Genomic DNA, 27,615 nt, shown 5'->3' on the forward strand with positions numbered 1-27,615 from the left:
AAAAAACTTTCTCAGCTGAATTGTTATGTTTGGAGATGAGATTCCAAGAACAGAATGAAAAATACCAAATTTCAGCAAATATGTCAACAGATTGTAAGACACATCCTAATTTCCGGAGACATTAAAATGTGAACAATATTCGGAATTGATAAAATGTGGTATTTTGGTACTGTGGCATGTGTACAAGTATGCACACATACAGAGAAATGATTAAATTTTACTCTCCTTTTCTTTTGTCTCTTTTTCTGTTCCCCTCTTACTCATCTATTCCTATTTCTTAATTTACCTGCTTTCTCAGGTTAGATGCGCCTGTCTTTGTTTTTTTCTTTCTCTTTCAACTTCAGTAAGTAACACCAGTGAAGCAAAGGACTGTGCTTATTGTTTTACGCCATGTGGATCTATGTCTGTTAGAACTTGGAAGACCAGTTTAAATTTTTTTTTTCTCAGTTTTGCCTCCTCTTCATCCTTCCCCATTCCATGTTTCCTAGAGGTTGAAAAGTGTGACTCTTCACAGCCCCAAGCCCCAGTCAGGGCATGGTGTGTGCTTGGCCGGTGGGACCTGGGAGCCCACCTGGTCCTGAGCGACTGACAAATGAGGTCTCATTAGGTTCAGGACTCGGCATTAGGGCCTTTCTTGTCTGTGTGCTCCACATGAGTTTTGAGGGTCTGTTAACCCTAAAGACCCAAGTTGTTGTGGGACCATGGCATGGTCATGTCTGAAAATGATTTCAAGTGATTTGGAACACTTGTGAATTTTCTTCTGTATCCGTGATTCTCAAACTTGGGTGGGCTTGTTAGAACACAGATTGCTGCCCCATCCCTCCACCCCCCGCCCCCCCCAGCCCCTAGTTGCTGACTCTGTAGGACTGAGTAGGGATTTATTCCAGGAAGCACACTTTGAGTACCCTTATTTCTTGCCCATTTGTATTTCCCTCCATGTATAATTTAGAGCAGCACTCTTAACACCAGAATGCCAAGTTTCTCAAGGTAAGCATTGGCGATCCAGTGGAAACAATGATGTGAGCCACATATATAAGATTAACATTTCTAGTAGCCACAATAAAAAAAAAAAAACACTAAACAAACAGCTGAAATTAATTTTTAAAAGATTTTTATTTATTTATTTGAGAGAGTGCAGAGAGAGAGGGGGGGAGGGGCAGAGGGAGAAGAAGCAGGCTCCCCACAGAGCAGGGAACCCAATGTGGGGCTTGATCCCAGGAGCATGGGATCATGACCTGAGCTAAAGGCAGATGCTTAACCAACTGAGCCATGCCAGCACCCCATGAAATTGATTTAAAGATTGTATTTTAACTTAATGTACCCCAAACACCATTTTAACATGTAATGAATATAAAAAATCCTGGGTGGGATATTTTTATACTGTTCCTTCTTGCTAAGTCTGACTTCCAGTGTGTGTCCTGCACTTGTAGCACATCTCCAGTCGGACCAGCCACATTTCAAATGCTCAGTGGCCACAGGAGACTGGTGATTACTGTACTGGATAGTGCAACTCTAGATTTTCTCTCCTGGGACTGCTCCCTCTTCCCTTTCTTAAAATGTGTTGTTTTTAGGCACCTGTGGGGAATTTTTTTTTTCCTGTGGGGAATTTTGGATGTATTTCCTCAGTGACTTCTCTGATAGAGAGCACTTGCCCTGTGGTCACGAACTCTGGACTGTAATTCTTTTTTTTTTTAATATTTTATTTAAATTCAGTTTGCCAACATGTAGTATAACACCCAGTGCTCATTGGATCAAGTGCCCTCTTAGTGCCCGTCACCCAGTCTGGACTGTAATTCTTGACTACGTTTGCTTATGTGTAACTCATCAGTAACTGTTCTCATGTGAAGATGGGAAGAGACCAGGACTTGGGATTGGAATAAGGGAGGGTTGACATCAGTCTTAACTGGGTAGAGGGTATTGTCTTCTCCAAACTCTTCCTCAGAAGAATTAGAAAAGACCAGACTAAGGAGTCAATGACAGATGAGTTGGTTTATGGATGAAAAGTCTTAAAAAAAAAAAAAAAAGCAGTGATTTTAGAAAAGAAGTGAAATACTGGGCTGAAGAAGAAGATGAAATAAAAACAATAAGACCAAATATATGAAAGGTGGAGAGACATATAAATGACATATAATCTCAGTGTATATACATGTGTTTATGGGCTATTTAAGCATAGCTTGCTTTTCATGCTTACTTGATTGCTGCCATAAGGAATTATATTGCTCTAATTCATGTATTGTCGTTGCCTGATGATAAAAGAAAATAAAATGAGAACATTGACTTTCATGTGTCCTTTTTTCTCTTTTAACATGGTAACAGAGATGCAAGTCAAAAAAAGTCTGTTAAGAGGACATGCATAGGAACTTGGGAATTTTTAAAATTAATTAGTGCCAAACGCCAAGCCCTGTAAATTAGCACTTTCAATGCACTCCTAAAGAAAGTGGTTTTAAAGCTGAACTTGGAGTGAATAACCTGATTCTTGAGTCAGTGAGGGTTGGAGTCAGTGCCTTAGACCAAGTAGAGTGCATGCCTGGTTCAGAGAACAGTAGCTATTCAACTCTGCTACTTTCAGAAGACCAACATTTCTCCCTGAAGCTTGGGTCTCTGTTCTCTCTCTCTTTTATATTGGTTAAAAACAAATAGCCGTGTTTAAGTAGAGTGGCATTAAAAATTGACAAAATCATCCCTACTGATCTGTGTGATAGTGATAGTCTCTATACTGCCCTGACATTTGAATTTCGTTGCAGACTTTTATCCTGAAATATTATTCTGCTCATTTCTCACTACCTCTCTTTTTGGTGGGAGATAATGCAGGATGCGCTTGAAACCATTTGAAGTGACTAAAGGTTCTGAGGGGTGGTTACTTCAGAAAAATTGGCATTTCAGAAAGACGTGTTCTTCCCTCGATCTCTGTTGATGTTTGAAGTCTTCAAAGTGTTGCTATGATCAGAGAAAAACATTCCTTGTGAAATAGTTCTCTCCAAGAATGCAGCGATTTGAGACTGGCTGGCTGTGGATTCAGATCGTCTGTTCTAGAAGAAGCAGTTTTCACAGAATTTGCTTCAGGCTGAGGTCTGGGGCTTGAAAGATTTACTGTCAGTTCAGAATATGTAAATATAAAATTAACCTGGCTTTAAAATAAGCTTCAAAGTCATTCCAAAATGTAGTATTTCTTAAGTTCTGCTTAGGCAGTACACTTTATAGTCCGCATTGCTCAGCAGTGACCCCATGCACGGTTTGTAGATTCTTCTTGTTGCCATTACGTGTGATTACATGTAAAATGGGTGCGAGGAGGGAGGACTGTTTTCTCAGTCAGTTGGTTTATTGTTTCCAGTCTACCTTTTGTGTAGAAAATTGTAGCTAAATATTTATCTCAAGGTGCTGAAGGTTTGACTTCAAAAGAAGGGCTAGTACCTACTGAACACTTCTGTGTGCTGCAAGGACGCTGAATGATTCTCATTAATTATCTCACTTCTTAAACTGTCCTTGCAAATATGGTTACTATCATCTCTTTTACACATGTGAAAACTGAGGCTTAAGGAGGTGACATAATCTGGCCATTTGGGTCTTAAGTGTCTGAGGCTGAACACTTTTGATGAAGAGCCCAGCTGCCTTCACCTTCATAAGTCTCTCGTTTGAAAAAGCCTGACTAGGTTCCTTTCTACTCCAGACTTAGAGAAAAAGTCAGTAAAAATACATTCAACAAATAATGACAGGGGATTCTCTTGCAGCCTTGGCTATAGAAATTTTCCAGGTGCAACAAACGATAGGTGATGCCCGTATTTCCAACCTAAGATCCCAAGAAGATCTAGGGAAAAACCACTGTGTCGCTTAAACAGCTAATTGCTTGTGTCACTGGCACTTGTGTACAAGTACAGAACGTAGGTATTATAGAAAAGCAAACAAACAGGACAGTGCCAGGTTAGGGTCAGTCTTACCCCATTTAGGGAAAACATGTGGAGACACAAGAAAATAAGGCCTTAGATATTAGATTTCTAACTTGTGTGCTGATCTAACAAGTGACTTCCTTTCCCCTCAGCTTGGTTTCCCCACACATATATGAGTGGTTGGAATATTAGAATCCTGTGTGATTCAGTTCTTTTGTGATCCAGGAACCCCTTCTTAGGAAATGCACGTGTAAAATTTTGCATATCATTTGGGGGTTTCATGAGCCCCTTAAGTCTCTAGGGGTTTCTAGACTTTGATTAGAACCCCCTGAATTGATTTGCATTTCATTTTAGTTCATGAACAACAAAATTCTGTGGCTGTGCTGTATGAAGCACTTTTGTAGTTAAAACCCTATGATAGGGGCACCTGGGTGGCTCAGTGGCTGAGCGTCTGCCTTTGGCTCAGGTCGTGATCCCAAGGTCCTGGGATCGAGTTCCGCATCGGGCTCCTCAAGGGAGCCTGCTTCTTCCTCTGCCTATGTCTCTGCCTCTCTCTCTGTCTCTCTGGGTTCTCATGAATGAACAAATAAATAAAATCCTAAAAAATAAAAAAACCCCTATGATACACACTTGGTGGACTTTTGGTGGATTGGTGCTGTTTAAAGCACGTTTGTTCCACATTCTGGGGTATATGGAGGCGACAGGTTATACTGAGTTGATTAGAATTTCTGAAGTGGCAGCAGTGAAGCTGGGAGAAGAGTGGACTTGGCCTGTCAGACCTCGCTAATGTGGAAACTTTCTTAAATCTTTCAGTTTCTTCTTTTGTGAAAGGAATGAAGACTGTCATATGACTATGTGGCATTTAAGCAAAATGCCAGATGATGAGTCCTGTAGATAAACTGATGAATGGGAATGAGCCTGGCGAATGTTCATCATGTTTGCTTGTTGCTCAACTACAGCTTGGAGGATCGTAGAGGCTTATGGGTTCTTAGGAGGCACGGACCTGGCAAGTCAGAGAAACTGACCCTTGGGACTCTGGGAATCTTTTTCACGTGTAATGAGAATCCATGGGATCTGGGGAGGCCACCTGAGAAAGGGAAATGAACTTGAAAATTGATACTGCTAAAGGAGGAAGTTGCACTTAACATTTTTGGAAAGTCAGGAGTATTCATTGGACCTGTGCTCTCCAAAAGTCTAGAGGAGCAGCGGAGAGGGTCTTGTGATGAAGGACACCTCCATCTGATAAATCTGACATCTAATCAGTGTTACCATACAGTTAGACTAGAATTCATTAATTAAAGCTGTGCTTGGAGCACTTACCCGTTTGTTCAGTTCTTCTTTCTATGTTACAGACAGGCATAAAAACTTTTGGAGGGAGATGTATTTCATTTTTGCATGAGCCACATCCAGCAGGTTTCTGTGGCTGTTTGGGTTTTCTGGAGATCTTGGTATTTCTACTTCTGCTGTCTCCATTTCTTGAGCAGCAGTTCTGTCCAGTGTCTTGGGTTTGGAAGAAATTAAGTCTGTTTTACTCTTCTTGAAGATTAATTTCAATTTTCTTTTTACAAATTGTTATAATTCGTGCATATTTTAAGCCACTTATGAAACTCCAGTCTTGTTCATGTCCAGTAAATAATGACTCTGTTTTGTTCTGTTCTTCTTTTCAGATCGAAGAGTTTCGAAGGCTGAGGACACATGTTAAGGGGGCAGAACTTGTGGAAGGCTGTGATGGGATTTTGGGAGACAATTTTAGACCTACTCAGCCACTTAGTGACAGAGTCATTAGAGCTGCCTTTCAGTAGTCAAAGAGAACAGGAACAAGACTGTCTTCATCTGGGTATGTGCAGATTATGTAAGGAAATGGGGCTCACAATTACGTATACCTGTCATGCCAGAGTTATTCTCACGGTGATCCTGATAATTTAGCAGTATGAAGGTACTTCATTTTGATAAAAGTGATGACACATTCTCAAGCCCTATTAATTAGGGCTTGAGTCAGGTGGCTTTAAAAATTTCATGCAGTGTTGATAAAGAACCTACAACCCTTACGTTTTCCTACCAGAGCAGCCTTTAATTCTCATTTTGCTTTAATACTGGCCTTTATATGGTAGGGAGCCCCAAGGCAGAGAGGCAGCCCCTCTTTATTCAAGGTAAAGAGGTAAAGTCTTTGTTAGTACTCACCCTTGAAATGGCAGCAGTCACCTCCTGATGATTGAGGAACATAAGGAACATAAAGAAAGCCACTGGAGCCTCAGAGCTGACCCCTGTCTAAAGCAGATTCGATCTATCTTCTTTATTAGGGTAGGTGAGGGTAGATCTGACATGTATTAAAATCCTTGTCCAACGGAAGTGTTTTTATTTGATCAAGAAGCACTTATTAGGTATGTGAGTATGGTACGTTTCTTTATTGACTGAAATATGATCTCTGCATTTTAATATATTGAATTCAATATATGTATACCTTCTCCCTAAAGAGCTAACAAAATAAAACACCACAGACATGGGAAAGATCAAATACGAATAAATGACTGGAAAATGAAATACTGGATTATTTCTTTACCTTGTGAATTGCCTAAGAGTGCATATAGGTCAGCACACGTAGCTGGCCACCCACTGCTTTCCACAAGAGGAAGGCATCTGTTGGAAGTTACATAGGTATATAGGACAGAGCTTGGACTTGGTTTAATGGGTCTTGGTGAGTATGAGCTCACATACTGTATGAGTGGAACAGTATAGACTAGGAGTCACAGATGAATAGAAATCTCTGGCCTTGAGAGACTCACAGTCTCTTGAGCTAGACAGTTGACATGGGAATTTTAAAGGGTGACCATTTTGTCTGTGTGTTCCTCAATCCATTTTTCTTGCCTCTCTATTATTACTATACCATATATACCCAGTACTCCATCCAAACTGTCTTTTTTTTTCATATGAATGTGCTTTGCTCATACAGTCCTTCCCACCCCTTTTATTGCCTATTAAAATCTTTGCTACCCTGTAGGCCCAACTCAAATACAGTTCTCAGCATCAATTCTCTTCTTCTCCCTTAAATTGTGCCTCTCTATTCACACTGTCTCTTCCATTTAGCTATTTGTGTATTTCTTTCTGTGTTACGGTCAAGCTTTTAAAGGGTTGAAATCTGTAACTTTGAATCTGTCACAACACATCACACTTTGTGTCTTGAGTGTCTGCTGGTCAATTAGAAGTTCTTCAGAGCTACACATAGTGTCTGTCAGCCAGCCACTGCTGGTCATTCCCCGACTCTCCATTTCTGAGCTAGCCAGTATGGTTCTTCCTCTTCAGATTTTGGAGATGGTGGGCAGCCTTGGTGGCTCAGCGGTTTAGCGCCACCTTCAGCCCAGGGTGCGATCCTGGGAGACCCGGGATCGAGTCCCATGTCAGCCTCCCTGCATGGAGCCTGCTTCTCCCTCTACCTGTGTCTCTGCCTCTTTCTCTCTCTCTCTATGTCTCTCATGAATGAATAAATAAAATCTTAAAAAAAAAAAAGATTTTGGAGATGGTGAGGGCTAGGCAAAGTTGCTTTGGTATGAATGAGAAGGGACTTTTAGTAATTCATATGTGGTAACGACAGAGAATCCAAGACTACTTTAAGTTGAGCCTTATAATGGAAGAACCAAATAATAAAATTATATTTGACCAAAAATCATTACTTGGTTGTGTGATTGGTTCGGGGTATCCAACGGTCAGAAGGACAGTTAAGGTCTCTGCTCTCAGAAAACGTAGAATCTAATGTGGGGAGCCTGACCATGGAAAAATAAATACTTCCAAAGCATTACAGCTACAACTTAGAATGAGAAGAACAAAAATATGCAGTGAATGAGATTTCAGCTAGAGGGAATGTCTTTTGCAAAGATCCTGAGGGGCTATGCCCTGTGGAGGAGGTAAGAATTTGATGCATTGAGGTCAATGGGAAGCTCCTGTGAGTGTGGGATGTAGTAATCAAAGAGCCCGGGCTCTTATCTTGGAGGCCCTGTGAGCCACATTAAGGCATCTTTATTTTGCCATTAGTGCATTGAGAACCTATAAAGACTTCTGCTCTGGGGAGTGGCCTGATCTCATGTACGTTTTTAGTAGATCACAGTAGCTTTGGAATGAACAGATTGGATTATAATGGGCCAGGAGCAGGAGTAGGGAGATATTTTAGAAGTCTGTTGGGTAGCCAAGATGAAAGACAGAGAAGCTCAGATGTCAGAATAGGAGTGGTGGAGATGGGAAAAAGTTAAAATATGTTAAATAGACATTGAAAGTGATATTTAGGGGTGCCTAGGTGGCTCAGTCAGTTAAGCATCTGCCTCAGGTCATGACCCAGGGTCCAGGGATTGAGCCCTGTGTTGGGCTCCCTGCTGAGCTCCCTCTGTAAGCTCCCCGCCTCAAGCTCCCCCTGCTTGTATTTCTCTCTGTCAAATAAATAAAATCTTTTTTTTTTTTTTTAAAGAAAAAGTGATACCTAGTTGACAAATTGGATGATGGCAGAGAGGAATGGAAATCTCAGAGATAACCTCTGGGATTTGGGGGCTTTAGAAACTGTGTGGATGAAGTGCCATCACTGAATGACAGCAGGAAAGTGGGAGGAGACTTTTGGAAAGTTAAAGAGTTGAGTTGGAGCTTGTTGAATGAGAGATGTCTGTCAATTAGTGGACCCATCGTGCAGCCAGCTGGAATTTCAAAAGTGGAGATCAGAAAGGAGGTCTGAACTGAATCTGGGAGTCATTGGCATGGAGATTATATATACATGTGTCATGTTCTAATGCTGCATGGGACCATCTCATTAAGCATTCACAAAATTTAATGTGAGTCTTTATAGATAAGTTAATGGAAGCATGGAGAAGTTAGATCACTGGCCAAAATAATGCAGTCATAGAGCAGTAGAGCTGGAAATTGGACCCAGGCAGCCTGACTGGTAGAGCCCTTTTTCTTATCCACTGCCTGGCACAGGCCAGAGAGCATCAGCATGCTGACGGTGAGGTTGGTGTGATATGGAGGCATGCGTGTTGGCAACAGGCTGAAGTTGAGTGGGAAGGGAGGATGGGAGGAACCCTGCGATGACAGCTGTTGATGGGCTGGGTGGTAGGAGAGCAGAAGGCTGCAGCAGTGAGGGGGATAGGGAATTGAGGGACACTTTTCTTTCTTTTTTTAATTTAAAGATTTAAAAATTTTTTATTCATGAGAGATAGAGAGGCAGAGACATAGGCAGAGGGAGAAGACAGAGGCAGAGACAGAGGGAGAGAAGGCAGAGACATCAGGCAAGGGAGCCTGATGTGGGACACAATCCTAGGATCCAGAGCCAAAGACAGAAGCTCAACCACTGAGCCACCCAGGCATCCCAGGACACTTCTTTTTGAAAAAACCCCACTAGCACTTGTCTGTATGTTGGGGTAATGAGCCAGTAGAGATGGGAAGTGATGAAGGTGCCATTTCTCAGAGGGATTAATCCTAGCAGTGAAGTCTCTAAAGACTTGGAAGGGGACAATCTGAAACATCTTGCTGGGTCAGTTGGAACAGCATGCACCTCTTGATCTGGGGATCTTGAGATGAGCCCCACATTGGGTGTAGAGATTACTAAAAAAGAAAGGCAACAAAATCCTGAGCAAATGTTAAGACTGCCTTTGTTATGAGAATGGTGACCTTCTGGGCTGTACTAGGAAGGGAAACAGAGGGTGGCTTATGGATTTAGTATTTCCATTACTTGCTTTTATTATTTCAGGAAGAATGGGGCTGCAGCTAGGAGAGGTGACAGGAGGAGACAAGGGGGAGAGGGTGGGCTTGCAGTAGCGACCCAGTAGACCCAGTAGGAGGGGCGGGCGGGGAGGTGCAGTGAGGTTTGGTGAATGTGTACTTATTAATTCCTCCAGTCTGGGTTTAGTGTACTCTGTGAATATCAGTAACTGTAAATTACACTTTTTATGAAATCAGATTATTATCTTGAATTTTTGATCCATATCTAGTCCTAGACCAGAGTTGCCTTTCTCCAACTATCTAAATAACCATCACTCTTTTCTTTCTCTCCCACACATGCACACAGACTGAAATCTTGTGTTGGTGAGATGATGTGTATTTCAGAAGCCTCATATTCTTTGTATGATAGGAAGATAGTGTATAATTTTTCAAAGCTTTAAATTAATTATGATCTAGGTCTTTTAAAAGGAGGATGGATTTGTGTCCTTACCTTGGTGCCTGAGGTAACTTAAAAGGGGTCACTTTCCCCCAAATTTCCTAAGACCGATGCAGGAATTCTTTCAAAGGCAACTCCAGTTCTGACTTCATCCTTCTATGAATACATTTTTTGACCCTTTTATCTTGAAATGTGTAATACAAATCTAGTCATAGTTCTACATAAAAATTATATTGGGAAATCAGACTTATGGATGTGTGCTTTTTATTTGATATTTAATAATGCCCTAAGGCAGGTAATTCAAATTTTTATTAAAGTGAAATGATTTGACAGTCAGACTTTGAGTTTAATGCATGAATGTTTCATTTAAGCTCTTGGAACTGAAAAGGCAAAAAAAAATTCTGGTGGTTCTCTAAAAAAATGTTTAAAATAATTCAGATTTATTTTAGCTATGTCTTACTAAAATAACTTTAGTTTTTGGACTTAAAATGACTTTTTTTTCCTTTTTTTGCATGACATGTCTAGACATCTGGAGGGCTTTGATAACCAAGACTTATTATTTCCATGAATAATCTGTGACTTTTTATATTACCATTTAAGAAGTGTGAAGTAAGGTTTTATACTTGTTTAAAGAACTAGGACATACTCATCCAGGTGCTAGAAATTATTTAGTTTGGCAGCACTAGTTCAGATTTCTGGGAGCTAATGGACATGAAATGATCCTTTACCCATTGAATTTTCTGTGTGAAAACCAAATCTTAATAATAACAAACAAAAAACAAGACCAAAATTTTGGTCCGGTTTACTTGTTGCTCTCGGTATCTGAATATTGGTACTTATGTTCTGATGACATAATTACTTGCCTGTTTTTTTCATGAAGTATTAGCTCATTATTTAAAGCTTTTCTGACTGTTCAAAGACTTATCTGTTTCCCCTGCAACTCAAATATTGTTAAGCTGAACATGTGTACAGTAACTATACTTGATTATAATTATTTATTTTCTGTAAAACCAATGCCACGGGGCTCTTTAAATAGTTTCCTTTCTTCCCCTCTTAAAAGGGGGGAAAAATCTAAGTATGTCCCCAAGTAAATTTGGGGAAAAAAATAAAACAGTAAAGGAAGAAGAAAAAAGAGGGTTATTAACTAAACAGCTCTGATAGGTCCCTTTGTTAGGCTTGCCCTCATTTTTCTTTTTGGGTCTTTGAAGCCATCCTTGACTGTGTTGAACTCTCCCACCCCCTAATATACGTTTGCAATTAAAACTTTTTTTAGCTTCAATAACGCTATCGCAAGCATCAGTTTCTTATCTGTTCTCTTTTATAACCTAAACAGTTACAGGTTAGAGAAGGATAAGGCATTCTAGAAAAGGAGGGGGGGAGAGTGTCAACTCTGAATGACCAAGTAGGGAAAAGCTATTATCCTTCCCAAACAAATGGAAAGCTCAAAGCCATATTTTCAGTCAATAGAACTTGGACTTTCCCTCACTCTAATAATTTAACTTGATGCACAGCATTAGGGTGAGAAATGAAAACTCGATGGATATAGCTGTTTTCTATTTACTGTATCATATAGAATTTCTTGAAAATGGAATGGATTTCCTAAAGGATTTCAAAATGATTTCAGGAAAAGGCCAAAATATCAAGGGTGCTCAACCTATTATATTATGTTTTGATTATGTGATATAAAACTTGTTATTAACCCAAGAAGGAAAAACATCAAAGTTGTATAGGCATTTCTTCAAGATTACTCAACAAGGAAAATAATCATCACCTCTATGTTTATCCTTTTTTCCTTTTTTTTTTTTAATGTTTTAGAAATGTTAATGATTTATTGTGTATAAAAATTGCAGAATGATTTAGTTTTTTTCTCCCTCTGAATTCAAACAAAATTGTGTTTGGGAAGAAGAAAAGAGAACATTTTATTTGTAGTCATGGGTCAACCTGTATGCTCAACATTCATATATCTGATATCTTAAATATGGTAGGTTTCATGATTTTAAACCTAGAGGCTATATTTTTCATAAGAAAATTACCAAGAGCAGGTTATCTTCTTTAAACATTTTCTCTTATGCCTTTGGCATCATGCCTTTGGTGCTCATTTTTGGTAATTTCCTCAAATCAATTTTTTAGCTTGACTAGTTATTAAGAAAACTAGTTCTTAAGAAAACCATATTCAAGAGGCACTCCTTTCCATTTCCTCCTCGTTTATTTGCTGTCTATTCTCTCAAGTTTCTCTTTTTTTCATGATGAAGTTCACAGAGATTTAGGAAAGCAGTCATCCTCAACCTGGGGAAGTATAAAAGTTCAGCACTCAAATGGACCTTCATGGAGGCCACTTACTGTTAAGAGTCCTCACAGCTCAGCCTGAGGCATGCTCTCTTTATAGGTCTTATCCATACCTACAGTTTCTGTTCCCACCAAATGCAGATGACCCATGCATTTATAGGCCAAGACTAGGTCTCTGTATTAAGTTCTAGTGTTAAATACATATGACTTTCTCTTTGGATGTGTCAGAGACATCTTAAACTCAGTATGTAAAAGAGTGAATTTATGATCTTGCTCCACAGAACTGGCTCTTCTCCAGTTTTCTTAGAAACACAAGTAATACTTGACAACTCTTTTCCTCACCTCACCTCACATTTCCAGTTTATCATCTGGTTTTGAGATTTGCCTTCTGATAACTCCCAAATCTGTCTCTGTGTCTCCATCCCCAACATCACATCCCATGAAGTTAGCCCTGTCTCTCACATAGACTGTCACAAGAGCATCCCCCCTCTCTTCTACATAGGATTATTTTTTAAAGATTTATAAAAATAAAAGACCTGTCTGTTAGCTGTGCTTGGTTGAAAAGAATACTGAATCCACCTATGAGTATAGGGGGATGGAGTGCTATGACTAATTGGCAGCATCTGCCATTGGAGTTTGATGATGGTATTGTAGTTTTTCATTGCCATCCATAATGAAAGTTACTCTTCTTGGCATCTGATTGAAATGTCCACTCTTAAGGTGCAGAGTCTCCTGAAAATGGGGTTTGGAAAACCTATCTGCATTAGATCTACTGATATTTAATATAGAAGCATGAGGGAATGACTGAAGTCTTCTTTTTAATATTTTCATTTCTTTATGCAATAGTTATGGTCCTGATGATTATATATAGCAAATTTCTTACATTATAGCTAAACCTAGGGAATCTGAAATCTCAACATGGAAATGAAATGGCATGAGGGTGAGGAAAGAATTATGACATGATAATGTGGAGGAATCTACCCCAGACCTCTTTATTAGAAATTTCTCTTTATTAGGGATAAAAGCCATCTCTTGAAGAAGGGAAAAGGGTAAAATAGAGAAGAAACCATGCAAGAGAAAGTTGGATATTGACATGACCCTCAAAGGGTGAGAAACAAGGATACCCAGGTGGCTCAGTGATTGAGTATCTGCCTTTGGCTGAGGGCATGATCCCAGAGTCCTGGGATTGAGTCCTACATCAGGCTCCCCATAGGAAGCATGATTCTTCCTCTGCCTATGTCTCTCATGAATAAATAAATAATAAAATCTTTTTTAAAAAATGTGAGAAACAACATATTTTAAAATATTTCTAGTAAAAATTTGCCATAAAAAGTTATTCATTTAACTGCAAGGTCTTGGATGTGTGTGTGTGTGTCTAAGTTTGCCTTATTTTTTGGTAACATATAAAGCTAAATAATCTAGATAATACCCAGTATCTTGGGCAGAATCTGATGTCTTTCTTAGGTGATGGGGAAGTTTCTCCAGTCAAGAAATTTGCCACTAGGTTGGTAACACATTCTCAAAATGAATTAGTTGTTAAAACAAGAAAACCACATTGGTTTTGTTATAAGTCCATTTTCTATTACAATGTTTCTTTAACCCCCTTCAAAATTTCTGCATTTTTGTACTTTCAGTGGTTAGACACTCCTAAAGGTCTTTAGGGCTTGTCTACAGAAAATCTTTTTAGAACATCTTGTAAACACGGAGTTGAACTGAACCTTAATAAATCGCTTAATCCAGTCAGTCAACTGCCGGAAGAAGTCTTCAAATCAGTTATTTCAGATAGTTGGTCTCCTCATCTATATAAAGAAGCAAGCAAACCTTTGTTGTTGGAGAATATCTACTTCAGATGTTTTTTTTTTACTTCTGTATAATGCAAAAAGGGAAAAAAACTCCTTATGAAATAGTCTCTCTATAACGTATTAACTGAATTTGGAATGCCATTTTGATACTAAAATTTTTATGGCTTGCCATAAATAAGTATTTTTTTGTTAATGTAACTATATTCCAAGATTTATATTTCTCTTCTTTTGGCAGTGTGTGAGAATTCCTATAACTTTTATGCTGCAGAGAAACTCATCTCGTTTTTTACAGATGTGAATGTTCATTCTGATTTTGGTACAACTAATGATTCTCTAATGGTATCTTTTCTTTAAAGAAATGATTATATTTAGTGGGTTCCAACAATAAAATCACTGTAATGAGGAATAAAAGATTGTAAATAAGAATAACAATGTTATTAATCATCTAAATTAGTCAGTTATGGCACATTCCTGTACCTGAAATATTTCCATAGGAAATAATGCTAAAATCCACATTTACTTATAATTAGACATAATACAAACCTTCTCTCATTATAATAGTTGCCCAAATCCCAATTCAACTTAATTTCATTGACTTTGATTTCTAGACTAAGAGCATTAAGCTTGAACTAGTGAAAAATGTATAATATGTGCATTCAATTAAGAAGTAATTAGATACTCAATCACCCTTACAACACACCAGGGATTAGAGAAGAAGAAAGAAAAATGTGACTCACTGTAGTGTGTAAAAGTTTTGTTAATTGGTTTACTGCTAATTGAGATTGAGAAAGTGTCAAAGTATCATAACATAGGTTTACTACTGAACAACCTTAAAAGCTAAGTTTAATATTTTATGGTACTCTGATGCAGAATAATGTAGAAATTACCAAGCTGTATGATTTATCTTAGAGTTCTGATTAAAGTTTATGTATTCATTCTAAGTTACGCATATTAGTGAGTAGTGGGAAGAAAAAGAGTGAGTGCTTTGTTATAGTTTGGACACGATGCTGTATTTTATGTCATTTAATCCCCACAAGGATCCTGTGAGGCCTGTGTTTTGATTGACATGTTAGAGATAAACTGAGGCTGAGAGAAGTTGAGTAACATACTCAAGGTCATAGTAAAGTGCAGAGCAGGGATTCAGACCCAGGTAGGTTTCGCTGCAAACCCGGAGCTCTTGTCACTACAACCACATTTCAAATAACAAAGGGCAGAAAGTCATGTAGTCCTTGTATATATTTGCCTCCTTATCTTTTTCAGATAATTTCCTGGAAATGAGATTTCTGGGAAGAAAGGACACATATGTTTTCATATTTGGCAACATATTGCTAAATACAGGGTTATGATAATAAGGGTTATGCTAATGATGCAGGCTGGCTGGATCCCTGAGGACCCAGAGTGGCTCCTGCAGGACCAGCCAACCTAGTTTTTGGCTTAGCGCAGGACAGAAATCAAACTCGAGCCAAGAAGAAGTGAGAGCAGAGTATATTGGAGAAAGATTAAGTGCAGATTCACACGGAGTATCTGGGAAACTGGAAAAGGAGAAGAGAGGAGAGTGAATCTCATCTTTGCTTGGGGCCTGGGGTTTTTACTGGGGATTGTGGTCCAGTGCACATGTCTTCCCCAGCATCCAGGAACAAAGATGAGTGTTCAGGTGTCCCCCTTTAGTCATGTATGCCCTGGAACCAGGGCTCTTGGTGAATCAGTGGTCTTGGAAAACGTTCATGATGACCCTGCTTGGTCACTCCTAAGATGTTATCTATTGTGCTGGAAGACTCCAAAGAAATCCCTAACTCCTTGACCTCTGCAAGGGTAACATACATTAACTGTGTAGTGGGCAGGGGGAGGTATAGGGCTTAGTAAGAATAAAAGCAGGACAAGAGAAAAAAAATGCAGGTTTTTTTTGGTCCCTTTATGTATATCTGTATGTATGCTTGCACCACTGATTAAATATTTTATAGAAGGTCTTTCTGCCATTTTTTTTAAATCACTCATTTAATCACTTTCTACCTCCTCCTCATCTTTTTCTTCCTCAATTTCTTGAAATGTGTTCATCTCCATCTACCTCTTGAAATTGCTGTGGCAAGACTCACCTTTGATTTCTTTCTTTTTCTGTTCATTGTTCCCATGTTTCTTAATGATACAGGTTCATGACAGAAACTTCAAACAATATAGAACAAAGTAAAGAAGCAGCAGCGATTTCTCAAACCCTCCTGCCAGTGACAGCTGTCACGAGCTCTGGGGTGCATGTGGAGGCCCCATTGCGTAGTGGGGATGTTTCGGGTTCCATTTTGACTCCACCAAATTAGTGTGTGATCTTGGAAAAGTTACTAATTTCTCTAAGTTATTTTTTTTCATCAATTAAAAGATGTCCATAAGTACCTCATAGTGTGATTGTGAAGGTAAAATGAGAGGATATAATGTGCTTAACATGTTTTTGGCCTACAGTGTAAGTATTCAGTGAAAACTTTAGTCTTTTTTTTTTTTTTTTTGTCTTTTTGGTCTCTCTTTATACATTTATCTCCTATGGATATGTAGACATATAAAGTTCCCATAAGAAACTAAGGCTATTTTTCTTTTTCTTTTATTTTTTCTTAGAGATTTTATTTTTAAGTAATCTCTATACCCAGCATGGGGCTTGAACTTAGAACCCCCTGAGATCAAGAGTCACATGTTCTGAGCCAGGCAGGCGGCCTGGAGAATCTGGTCATCGTCATCGTTGTTGTTGTTCTTAAGTAGGCCTACATCCAGTGCGGAGTTTGAACTCACAACCCTGAGATCAAGAGTTGCATGCCCTACCAATTGAGCCAGGCAGGTGCCCCAGGCTGTTTTCATATCTGCTTACTAATGTATCTTTTTATGCCATTGAGTAGATCTATGCCATACTTATAAATGATTACCTTTTAAATAAGTTACCTTTAAGAATGTACCAAAATTTTACTGAGCTGTTCCTCTATTATTATACATTTAGATTATTTACAGTATTTGATATCATCAGTGCTACTGTGGCTGATTTATGAATCTATTTCCTTAAAATTCTTAGTAATGAGATTACTGTGTCAGAGAGTTTCAATTATAGTGTATGTGTGTGTGTATATATATATAGTATATAGTATGTATATGTATATATATGCAAATTGCTCTTCCCAGGAGTTATGTCCATTTATGCTTCCACTAACCATAGTTCTCCTCACCTTCACCAACATAAACTCTTTTCACATTTTTCATCCATACCCATCAGGCTAAAAGGAAAAAAATATGTTGCAGCATTAAATCCCGTGACTATTTGGTTCTATTCCTGAAGTCCCTCTCCTGTTCCATGGGTCCACCTATTCATGACCCACAGTGTTGGTGGCATTAGTGTATGTTTCAGCATTTGGTGGGTCAATATCCCTTACTAGTCCCTTCAGCAGAATTTTTCTCGCTATGCACAGAATTAATTCTTCCAGATAAACTGGAGGATCATTCTATCAAAAGGATGGAAATAAAGAGTAAAAGAAAGAGGGGGTGCAAAAAAGAGAGTTCAAGAAAAGAAAAAAAACCTGCTAGAATATTTCATTTGGATTGCATTGAATAGATAGTATTCAGTATTTAGTATTGAATATTTCTATCAAGGACCAATGCATAGGTCAGTATTTATTAAAATTTTTATGTTCTTCATTCATTGGATGGCTCTCTCTTATCACTAGACTTAACTACGGGATGTGCATTTGGGCTCTAGAATCAGCCTTGGGTGGGGAGCACGGCAGCGTCACCTGTTCCATGACTTGGGCAAATTTATGATATTCTATCAGCCTCAGTGTCCTCATCTATGAAGTAAAGATACTAAGAGTAATACCTCCTAGAAATGTGCAGGTGAAGTGAAATAAGGTAAATGGGCAGCGTGTGCTTAGCAGAGGGTTAGCGTTCAACAAATGTGAACTATTATTAGTTCACAAATAATAAATAATGTGAACTATTATTATTTTTTCTTTTTTTTTTACTATTGTTATTGCTACTGCTGTCATTATCAATATTGATTAGTACTATTTTCCATTATATTTTTCTATGGGTTAATATTTCTTCATTGATCAAATAATTGCTTAGGTTTGTCTTTGGCTTTTTTTTAAAAGACTTTATTTATTTATGAGACACACACACACACAGAGAGAGAGAGAGAGAGAGAGGCAGAGACACAGGCAGAGGGAGAAGCAGGCTCCACGAGGGGAGCCCGACGTGGGACTCGATCCCAGGTCTCCAGGATCACACCCTGGGCTGAAGGTGGCGCCAAACCGCTAAGCCACCCAGGCTGCCCTTGTCCTTGGCTTTCTTATCTAACCTTTCACATAGTTTCCAGTAACATTTTAGCTGATTATTTTGAATTTCCTAAACAGACCATGATCACATATGTAAATAATGACAATCTTCTCCTTTCTAATTTCAGTACTTATTGCACCATAGAGTAATTTCAGAATAATGTCGAGAATCTGGCACCCTTTTCTTATTTCTGATATGCTTTGACTTCTCTTTCCAAATACAGTGGCATTTTCCTCACTCTCTATTCTTTGAATCTTCAGATGCAGTGGACATTCCTGACCTCTTCCTTTCTCTTCATCTTTTCTCCCTTTACTTTCCTTCCTCATGACCTGATGTTGTTATCAATGGGTATGTTGGGGGGGGGGGGGGGAAGAAAAGGTGGCCATGCACCCTTTCTTGTCATGGAAGGACATTTATTTTTAACCTTCTGTTCTGGGTATGGTGTTATTCTAGGGGCTGTGTGAAAATATAAACATAATCAGACACAGACTCTCCCAGCCTAGAGTTGGGAGTAAATCAGGTACATGGCTAACTCCAAATTAAAGCAGCATGTGAAAACTTTCCCAAGAAGATGTTCCTCTAATGTACAGGACAAAGAGACCATTCTGAAAGAGAATCCTCAAGTCTGATATGTTTCTTTCTTTCTTTCTTTCTTTCTTTCTTTCTTTCTTTCTTTCTTTCTTTCTTCTTTCTTTCTTTCTTTCTTTCTTTCTTTCTTTCTTTCTTTCTTTCTTCTTTTTCTTTTTTAAGATCTATTTATTTATTTATTTGAGAGAGGGAAGGAGAGCACAAGGGAGGGGAAGCAGAAGAAGAAGGAGCAGCAGGCTACCCACTGAGCAGGGAGACTGATGCAGGGCTGGATCCCAGGATTTGGGATCATGACCGGAGTTGAAGGCAGACACCCAACCAACTAAGCCACCGTGGAACCCCCGTATCCCTATTTCTTACAGGATTCTTTTTTTTAAGGTTTTATTTATTTATTCATGAGAGAGAGAGAGAGAGAGAGAAGCAGAGACGTAGGCAGAGGGAGAAGCAGGCTCCCCGTGGGGAGCCTGATGCAGGACTCGATCCCAGGACTCTGGGATCACACCCTCAGCTAAAGGCAGATGCTCAACCACTGAGCCACCCAGAGATCACCTCTTACAAGATTCTTATTTTGGAGATTTTATCCTGAGTTATCTTAGTTAGAGAGGGAAACTTTAATGGGTTGTCAGTGAGCTGAACCAGACTCACTAGAACTTAGGTCAGCCCTGGGACCTGCCGTGGCCTCTGAGAAGTAGAGCATGTGTGCACACGTGTCTTTTTATTATTTTACTATTTGTTATCATTTCTTTTAATTTTAAATGTTTGTTTATTTTTGATAGCTTTTCAGGAAATTCTCCCAGTAGTGATTTGATTTGCACTCATTCCCATTCCCAAGGGTCTCTTCACAGAAAGTAATTTAAGGTTCAGAAAAAGTCACATGTGAAAGATAGCATCTGTTACAATTATAATGAAATAGCAGATGATTTAGAGGACTGCGTAGGACATGGCCATACTTCAGGTTCTCATTATTAACAGTGATTATTGTATAATAGAACATTATTTTTTAGAGTTAAGCTTTATATATATATATATACATACATACACACACACACATACACACATAAATGGGTATTTGGAGGAAGTCCCAAAGGGGAGCGAGTCAGCCTGATTACCTTGGTATATTGAAAATATTATTTCTTTTCTGATTAAGTTTATATTCTGATTATCAAGTAATGCAGTTTATGGTAGAAGCTTGAGAAAGTCCACAAATGTATAAAAAGGAACTTTTGTATCAAATAATGATAATCCATTGAACATGGGCAATTAATTTTGTTTCCACCACAAATTGCATTAAAATAACAGGAAAGTTGTTTTTTTTTTTTTTTTTTTTTTTTTAAGTGCACAGAGTTACAAGGAGAGAAGAAACAAAAGAGACAGTAGCAAAAACATTTTGGAAGCTGGAAGCAGATGGTTGTGAGGTAACAGATTTAGCAGATGTGAGGAATAAGCCTGTTTACGTGACAAAGTCAAAGTCTCAGGAATTGGTGGCAATGGATAATCTCTAGAAGTTGGAGTGAGAGGAGGCTGAAATCATATGTAGTGGCTAAAAGCTGATGAGGAGAGAGTCTCCCTATTAGGGGACATAGGTGCAATGGAGTATCAAGATACCTCACTGAACAATAAGGTAATTAAATAACATCCTTATATCTTATGTTCTCTCCTCCCCCACTTGGCCTTCAGGACACTGACAGAAAGGCCTCTACTCTTTAGACAGGGGCATGGAAGGGTCTTTCTGGAGAATCTGAGCAACTCCAGGGACTTCTTTAATGAAATGGCCCAGCTGGTGCATTCTATGGTGAAGGCAGGACAGATGAATAAGTGTCTGCTCTGTGCTTAGAGCCTCCACTCTGGTTTTGTTTGTTGTTGCTTTAATAGTGGTCATTCCCATTCTTTTTTTTTAAATTACTTTTTTAAATTTAAATTCAATATTCCAGCATATAGTATAGCACCCAGTGCTAATCCCATCAACTGCCCTCCTAAGCAATTGCACTACTGGGTATTTACCCAAGGATACTGATGTGGTCATTCCCATTCTTAGGTACAGTCAGTTAAGGACATTTGAAGAAGGTGGATAACATGTAAGAGCCCAAAACAAACTGAAGAAGACAAGATATAAGAAATAAATATTTAGGAAAAGAGAAACATTAAAAAAAGTGATCATTAATATCTTTAGAGAGGTAAAGGAAGAAACTGCAACCATGAAATGAGAATTGGATGTTATGAAGAAAAGGAATATTCCAAAAAGCTTTTGGAAATCAAAAACATGATAGCAGAAATGAAAACTTTTATGGTAGGATCAGAAGGCAGAACTGAAATCTCAAAGTAGAGCAAAAAAAAAAAAAAAAAAAAAAAAAGAGATTAAAAAAAAATTAAGAAAATTAGAGAAGCAGTCCAGAGGTCCATTATCTGAATAATAGGAAAACTCAATATAGAGAACAGAGACAATGGAGGAGAGGTAGCAGCAACAAAATCATGTAAACATTTTCTCAGGACTCATGGACATACATTTACAGTTTGAAAAGACCTGTTGAATTTCCAGCACGGTTAATCAAAATACACCCGTTATCACTGTGAAATTTCTAGACACTGAGGGAGGAATTACAGGGAGAAAAAAAAAAATCAAAATCAAAGAACCTGGAATTTGAACTTCTAAATAAACATCAGCACCGGAAGCTGAATGTCAAACATGAATTCTGAGGGAAAATTATACCTCACCTAGAGTTTTTTACCCAAACTTCAAGTAGTCATTTCTAAAATCAAGGTCATTGAAAATTATTTCCTAGGGAGTACTAGAAAATATACCTCACCAAAGTAGAGAGAACAGGTGGAGGATTCAAGAAACTGAGATCCAGCAAAGGAGATGCCTGAAATGACTGAGAAGTAGAGTTGTAGGGATAGAGGTTGTGAGACCAGATGTGAGCAATGAGAAGGTTCTAGAACTTCCTCCAGAAAGATGAAATTGATAGACTGCATGATATGCCTTTAATGTCTTGAGAGTCAGATGGTTGGGAAGTAGTTTTGGATTGAATACATAGAAAACTATGGTGGAAAAAACCCAAGATAATTATTCACTCCAGAGGAAAAAAAAGTACAGAGAAAAAAATGATACATTAGTACACACAATTCAGCTCTGAATAATATTTACATTATCACAATAATAGAAATAATAGAAACTGATCCAGCCAAAATTCAATATAACCATATTGGAAGGTTGGAGTGAAGGAAGGGTTTATATGCATGTAGGGGGTGTGTGTATGTGTGTAGGGTGTCTGACAGAAGGAAGAAGGGACTCCTCTTCATTCTCCATAAGGAAAGTCAACAATCCTAAAAATTGAATCACATTATTTAGCTCTATGGTGTTAATAAAATGATCAGTTAAAAGAGTTGAGGAAATCGGTGGCATAAGAGACAGGGGCCTGCTAGTTTTCATAAGAAACCTTTTAGAGCTCTTTAACCTATTATATGAATGTGTAATTTTGATACGAATTTTAAAAATTAAATAAAATTATATAATAAAGTTGCCACTGTCCTTTTGTTATATTTTTTAATGTATTTACATGCAAGTGCGTATGCACACATTTTTTGCAATGTTTGCTATGGGTCAGATACTGCTTTGGACTTTGGGAACAGAGTGCAAATGAGATCAAATATAATTTCATCCCATAAAAACTTTCTCTGAAATTCTGAAAAGTAAATTTTGAACACATGCTATGGAAAATAATAGGCCATGGTGTGGTTCAATTTTCAGCTAGTAAAATGTCCGTAAATCAGCTGAAATCCTCATTAGTAGCTCAGTTATGTGCCTGGGACTCACTGCTGTCACGTTTTATTTGTTGTCTCACTACATTCTCTATACGAACCCTATGAAGATTGTATCTGGTTCAGTTATCATCTGAAGCTCAGAAGGGGCAAGTAGGCTACCTAAAATCTCACCGAAAGTTTGTGGGCAGCTGGCATTTGAACATCCATTTCCCTGATTCCAAATCCATACTCCAGGTTGTGATTGATTGAAATATTTCCCCAAGTAACTCAGTCTCTGCAGTGAACAAGGTCAAACATCCATTTTTGGGGGGAGCTAATAGAAAGATCATCCTCACAGTGCCTTATAGAGGAAAAAAAGTCCAGTAAGCATGGGGCATTATTATCTTTACTTTCTTCTTAAGGGAGATTTTAGCAGAGTGAGTACTAAATTCACCAGGAGAGTCCACACTCTGATAGATTAGAATTCACTTGGCACCTGTTGAGAACTATTTACATCAGACCCTTAGAACCTCAGAATGAATGAGACACCAATGAGCATGTGCATCTGTTGCATTTTGGATGTACAGTGTTAAAATGCATTGGGCTAAGACTTGCATTTGTATGATTAGGGAGACTGCATATTAACTATCTTTTATTTAATTGATGTTTGGAACCACGGTAGTTAAATTTTTAGAATGATTTTATATACTCTTAAAATGAAATTTCATTACTTTAAACTGGGAATATATGTGCCTGTAGACTAGCCTTTTCCAAATGTGTTCTGCAGAGCCAATAAGATAGCCATTAAGGATCTCTGTTAAGTCAAGAGCTGATTGTCAACAGAGTTGGGGATTCATGGATTTATTAGTCTCCTCTCGGAGATTTACAGTGCACATAAGCATGTTCAAGACTCTGATATGGTCTTGTATGGAAGAACCATTTTTACTGTATTTGACCAGGGTTTCCACAGATTTTTGAACATAGTTTCATTTTTTTCCAACTGATTTTTAGTTATGCAGAACACATTTAGGAAATGGGGGACTCCAGGTTATTTTTCTTTTGCAGAAAATGCTTACATCATGACCTTTAGGTTTATTTTAGCTTCAAAATGCTGTGGCTTCACAATTTTGGTCATCAGTTTCATGTGAGTCACCTTGAGTTACAATTTGCTCGGTTGTAATTGTCAAATATACACACAAAGTCCTATTTTTACCGTTAAAGTTCTGAGATTGTAAAGATTTGATTATGACTCAACTATCTTTGAAATGTAGTTTGGAAAAATATACCCCAGCATTACAAATACTTTCTAATAAATTGTTCCAGAAGTTGCATGTATCTATATGTACACATGCATACATGGGCAGACACATGTATGTGTATGTGAAATATATCCACACACACACCACATGTGGCCATTTTTCAAGTACTCTGTAATGTCCCTCTTTATTCAGGAAAAGTCATTTAATTGCTTCAGTGAATATCCTTACATATAAAATCTTGGTATGATTGGATGGTTCTATCTGTATGGTAAGCTTCTAGGAATATAATTTCAGGTCAGAGAATATATGCATCTGAATTTTAATAGGTATTTATTGTCCAAAGGATTGGACAGTTCACATGCAGCAACTGTATGAAAGTTGGATTTGCCACTCCCATTGTTGGCAACATGAGTAGATGTTCTTGAACTAAAATCTTAGCAGAATTTGTTTTCCTAAATGGGAAATGCACTATCTCAAAAAAGCTCATTGTTTCATGTGTTATTTTGTATTTATTATTTATCCATGTATTTAGTAGGACTGCAAAGTTATTTGGGGGGGACAAGAAGAAGTCTGTGTGCAAGCAGTTACCATCTGTGATTAATACACATGAAATTAATGACAATAATTTAAAGCTTAATTTTATCCTTAAGCATGTTCCATACATTTTTTGTTCAGCTTAAGCATTGCCTTCAGTTGAAAACACTCAGTTCTGTGAAATTTTGCCCTAGTAGCTTCTGCCACAGAAATAAAATGATGGCAGAGTTTATGGGAAAAACGCAGAGATTACAAACTTGAGTGTGAAGATATTTTTGAAATTTCCACATTGTCTTATGAAATCTTTGGTTTTCACTGTCTCTTGTTGGACTGCAAGAAAGCCTTTTCAGTTGGCTATGAAGGGATGTCAGTAACATAATTGATTCATTCTCTTTGCCTCAAGGAGGAAGACAATGATTCCACAGTGCCCTTGGATGAGAAACGGAAACTTTTGAGCTGCAGCTTCAGTTTATCCTCAAAGCCTGCATTGTTTGTCTTCATCTAATCCAGCTTTGATGGACATCTGTGACAGTTGCCTGTACACTTGCTCTAATGAAATATTAGAAATGGCTGTACATTCAAAGGAAACCCAATACTCTATCTCCACACCACTACTGCTAGGATTCAGATTTTGCACATACTGTTTATTGCTTATGTGTAGAAGAAATGAAACTGGTTTTCAGAGTTGTTATTAATATGAATATATATCATGTATTAATACTGAGACAGGAAAAATACATTCCCAGTGTTAGCGATCCTTCATTTCCTGTCTCCAAGAGAAAAATTCACTCATTCGGAGAATAATGTAATTCTTGATAATAAATAAGAGTTTTGATCAGGAATAGCATATGGCTTGAAAATGGAATGTGAAAGATTAGTAAAAGTCGTATCTCATGTTGTTTTTCAGCCCTCATACCACAATTAATGTCAGGCTGGTTATTACGCAAAACAATTTGGGAGTTAATGCAAGAACAAAATCACTTTATATATTTCTCAAAGGATCAAACTGAATGTATGAATCTAATTGTATTTATTTGACATATTAGAAGCTCTGGTTTCTAGGAGTTTGAGAAAGGCATAAAAATTGGAGAAAAAATAAGTGGGTACAACATACCAGAAATGCTGTATTTTCCGTGATAGTAACATAAATTGTATAGTAACCTATAATAATTTAGTGCTGTACATTTTGTAAGACCTTAAAATATTTTATTCTATGGAGTTTACTTTAGTATACTGAGACCTTGCTTTCTAAGATAACAATATCTTTATTTTAATTAATTTTAAGTGCTACTGGCAAATGTAAGCATATGCTTAGAAGCAGTTAGATGTGACAGAATGAGATAATTTATGTAAAGCAGTAGAGTGGCACAAAGCAAGTACTTAATAAATGTTATTTGTTGTTATACTTATTGTTGTAAAACTAAAGACTTTGTAGTCCTAATTTGGAGGGATTTTGTGATGCAAAATGTTTTAAGTTAGAGATAACACAGGTACAATAAGTATGTGTTGTGAGATTTTACATGTGTTGGGTAGGTAGAGGCTGTAATAATGAAAGCATTAAACACAAATAAAAAGGACACCAAGTATCCCTGAAAATAGCAGCAAAGGAAGATCCTGGTAGAGCCTTGAGCAGGGAGAGAAAGGACTGGCATGGCAGCAGAGTGAGGAAAAGCGGGGGCTTGCAAAGGTTTGGGGTCTGCCCTTAGCCCTGGATCACGAGGGCAGCATTGGACAGAGCCCCTGAGAAGCGGAGAGAAGCCCTGGATTCATCCTTCCCGTAGTTTCTTGTATACAAAAATGAAGAAATGGCAAAGCATGGTTGCAAAAACTGAAGCATATTTAAACACTTCTATCTCCCAAACTAAAGCATGCCACACACATGCAAACATGGGTTGTAGCTTTAGCCTCAGTTGTAGCTGACCTCCAAAGATGACCTCTGAAGATTTAATTTTCTTGTGGATGAGAAGCCAGTCAAAAGATGCCCTGGCATTCTTTTGGGAGAGCCTGTATTTGGTCCTTGAAAGCAGTATGCACCCCGCCTCTGCTCTGAGACAGTTGGTACTGAGCATCCAAGGGATCTTCCTGGACTTGATTTCTGGTGCTTCTTAGAGTCTCCAACCAGCTGTCCCTGAAAAACACAGAATAAACATAACAACTCAAAGTGACCGTTAGGGAGATACCTAGTTGCCCATATCCTCCCTTCCAATGTCTTTTAATTGAAGCAATCAATTTTATTTACCATGTATTTTTTGAGTCAAAAGACTGAAATGAACTACTTGATCCAGCTTGTGGCGTCTGTTGGCGGTGAGGTTGTGTGTGTGGAGATTTACTAAGCTTTAATCTAGGAAACACGTACTTCAGGCTCAGAATATGAATGCTGGTGAGAGTGATGCTTATGTAGGAATAAATTTGAAAGCGTAATTTGTAAATCAACACAAGTGCAAATAACTGGTCTCCAATCTATTCTGTTTTGATGATGTCATGGGAAAGAATAGTGAAAGGTATGTCATGGGTCCTAAAATTGAGGAGGGAGCCTCCCGAGGCCAAAGTGTGTGTGTGTGTGTGTCTGTGTTGGGGGAAAATAAATGACACATTTCACGAATCTTGAAATGTAATTTAGGGTGGAATTGTTTACCTAACAGGAAAAAAAGCAACAAACTGAAGTGCTTTTCCACAGAGATTACACATCTAAAAGCTCCTCTAATTCATGGTAATTAATGTACCTGATGCTGTGTTAAGTAATACTGTCCTCAGAAGGTTTGTCAATTTAGATGATTTGATCTTTAAAAGAGGATTTGAGACTTTTTTTCCCCCTTGTTGTTGGTCATTTGAGTGAAAGACTTGCCAATAATTTCAATCCTTTCAAAGACTGACCAGTGTTTGATTTTCTTGGTTGTCTCTACTGTGTTTCTATTCTCTATTTCAATAAGTTCTTCTTTAATCTTTAATTTCCTTCCTGCTTGCTTTGGGTTTGGTTTGTGATTTTTCTAGTATCTTAAGGTAGAAAATTAAGTTATTGGTTGGAGGTTTTTTTTTTCTCCAATAAAGCCAGTTACCGTTGTAAAATTTTCTTTAAGCATTGCTTTCTGTTGCATCTT

General features: G+C 38.1%; 1 protein-coding gene across 2 annotated transcripts in view; it reads left to right on the forward strand.

Annotated features, from left to right (window-relative positions):
* CA8 (carbonic anhydrase 8) overlaps window positions 1-27,306 on the forward strand; it is an 85,931-nt gene extending 58,625 nt beyond the window's left edge. Inside the window, exons 8-9 of one of the 2 annotated variants that reach the window (XM_041769365.1) lie at window positions 5,552-5,721; window positions 24,921-27,306. In XM_041769365.1, the coding sequence (XP_041625299.1) occupies window positions 5,552-5,686 (135 nt within the window). In that variant the 3' untranslated portion in view covers window positions 5,687-5,721; window positions 24,921-27,306. Of the gene's footprint in view, window positions 1-5,551; window positions 6,426-24,920 lie in introns of those variants that run through there. The other variant, XM_041769363.1, reaches the window with a different exon arrangement.
* The last annotated feature ends 309 nt before the right edge of the window (window positions 27,307-27,615 follow it).

Source organism: Vulpes lagopus, chromosome 9 (genome assembly GCF_018345385.1).
Source record: "Vulpes lagopus strain Blue_001 chromosome 9, ASM1834538v1, whole genome shotgun sequence".
In the NCBI taxonomy this organism is placed as follows: Eukaryota; Metazoa; Chordata; class Mammalia; order Carnivora; family Canidae; genus Vulpes; species Vulpes lagopus.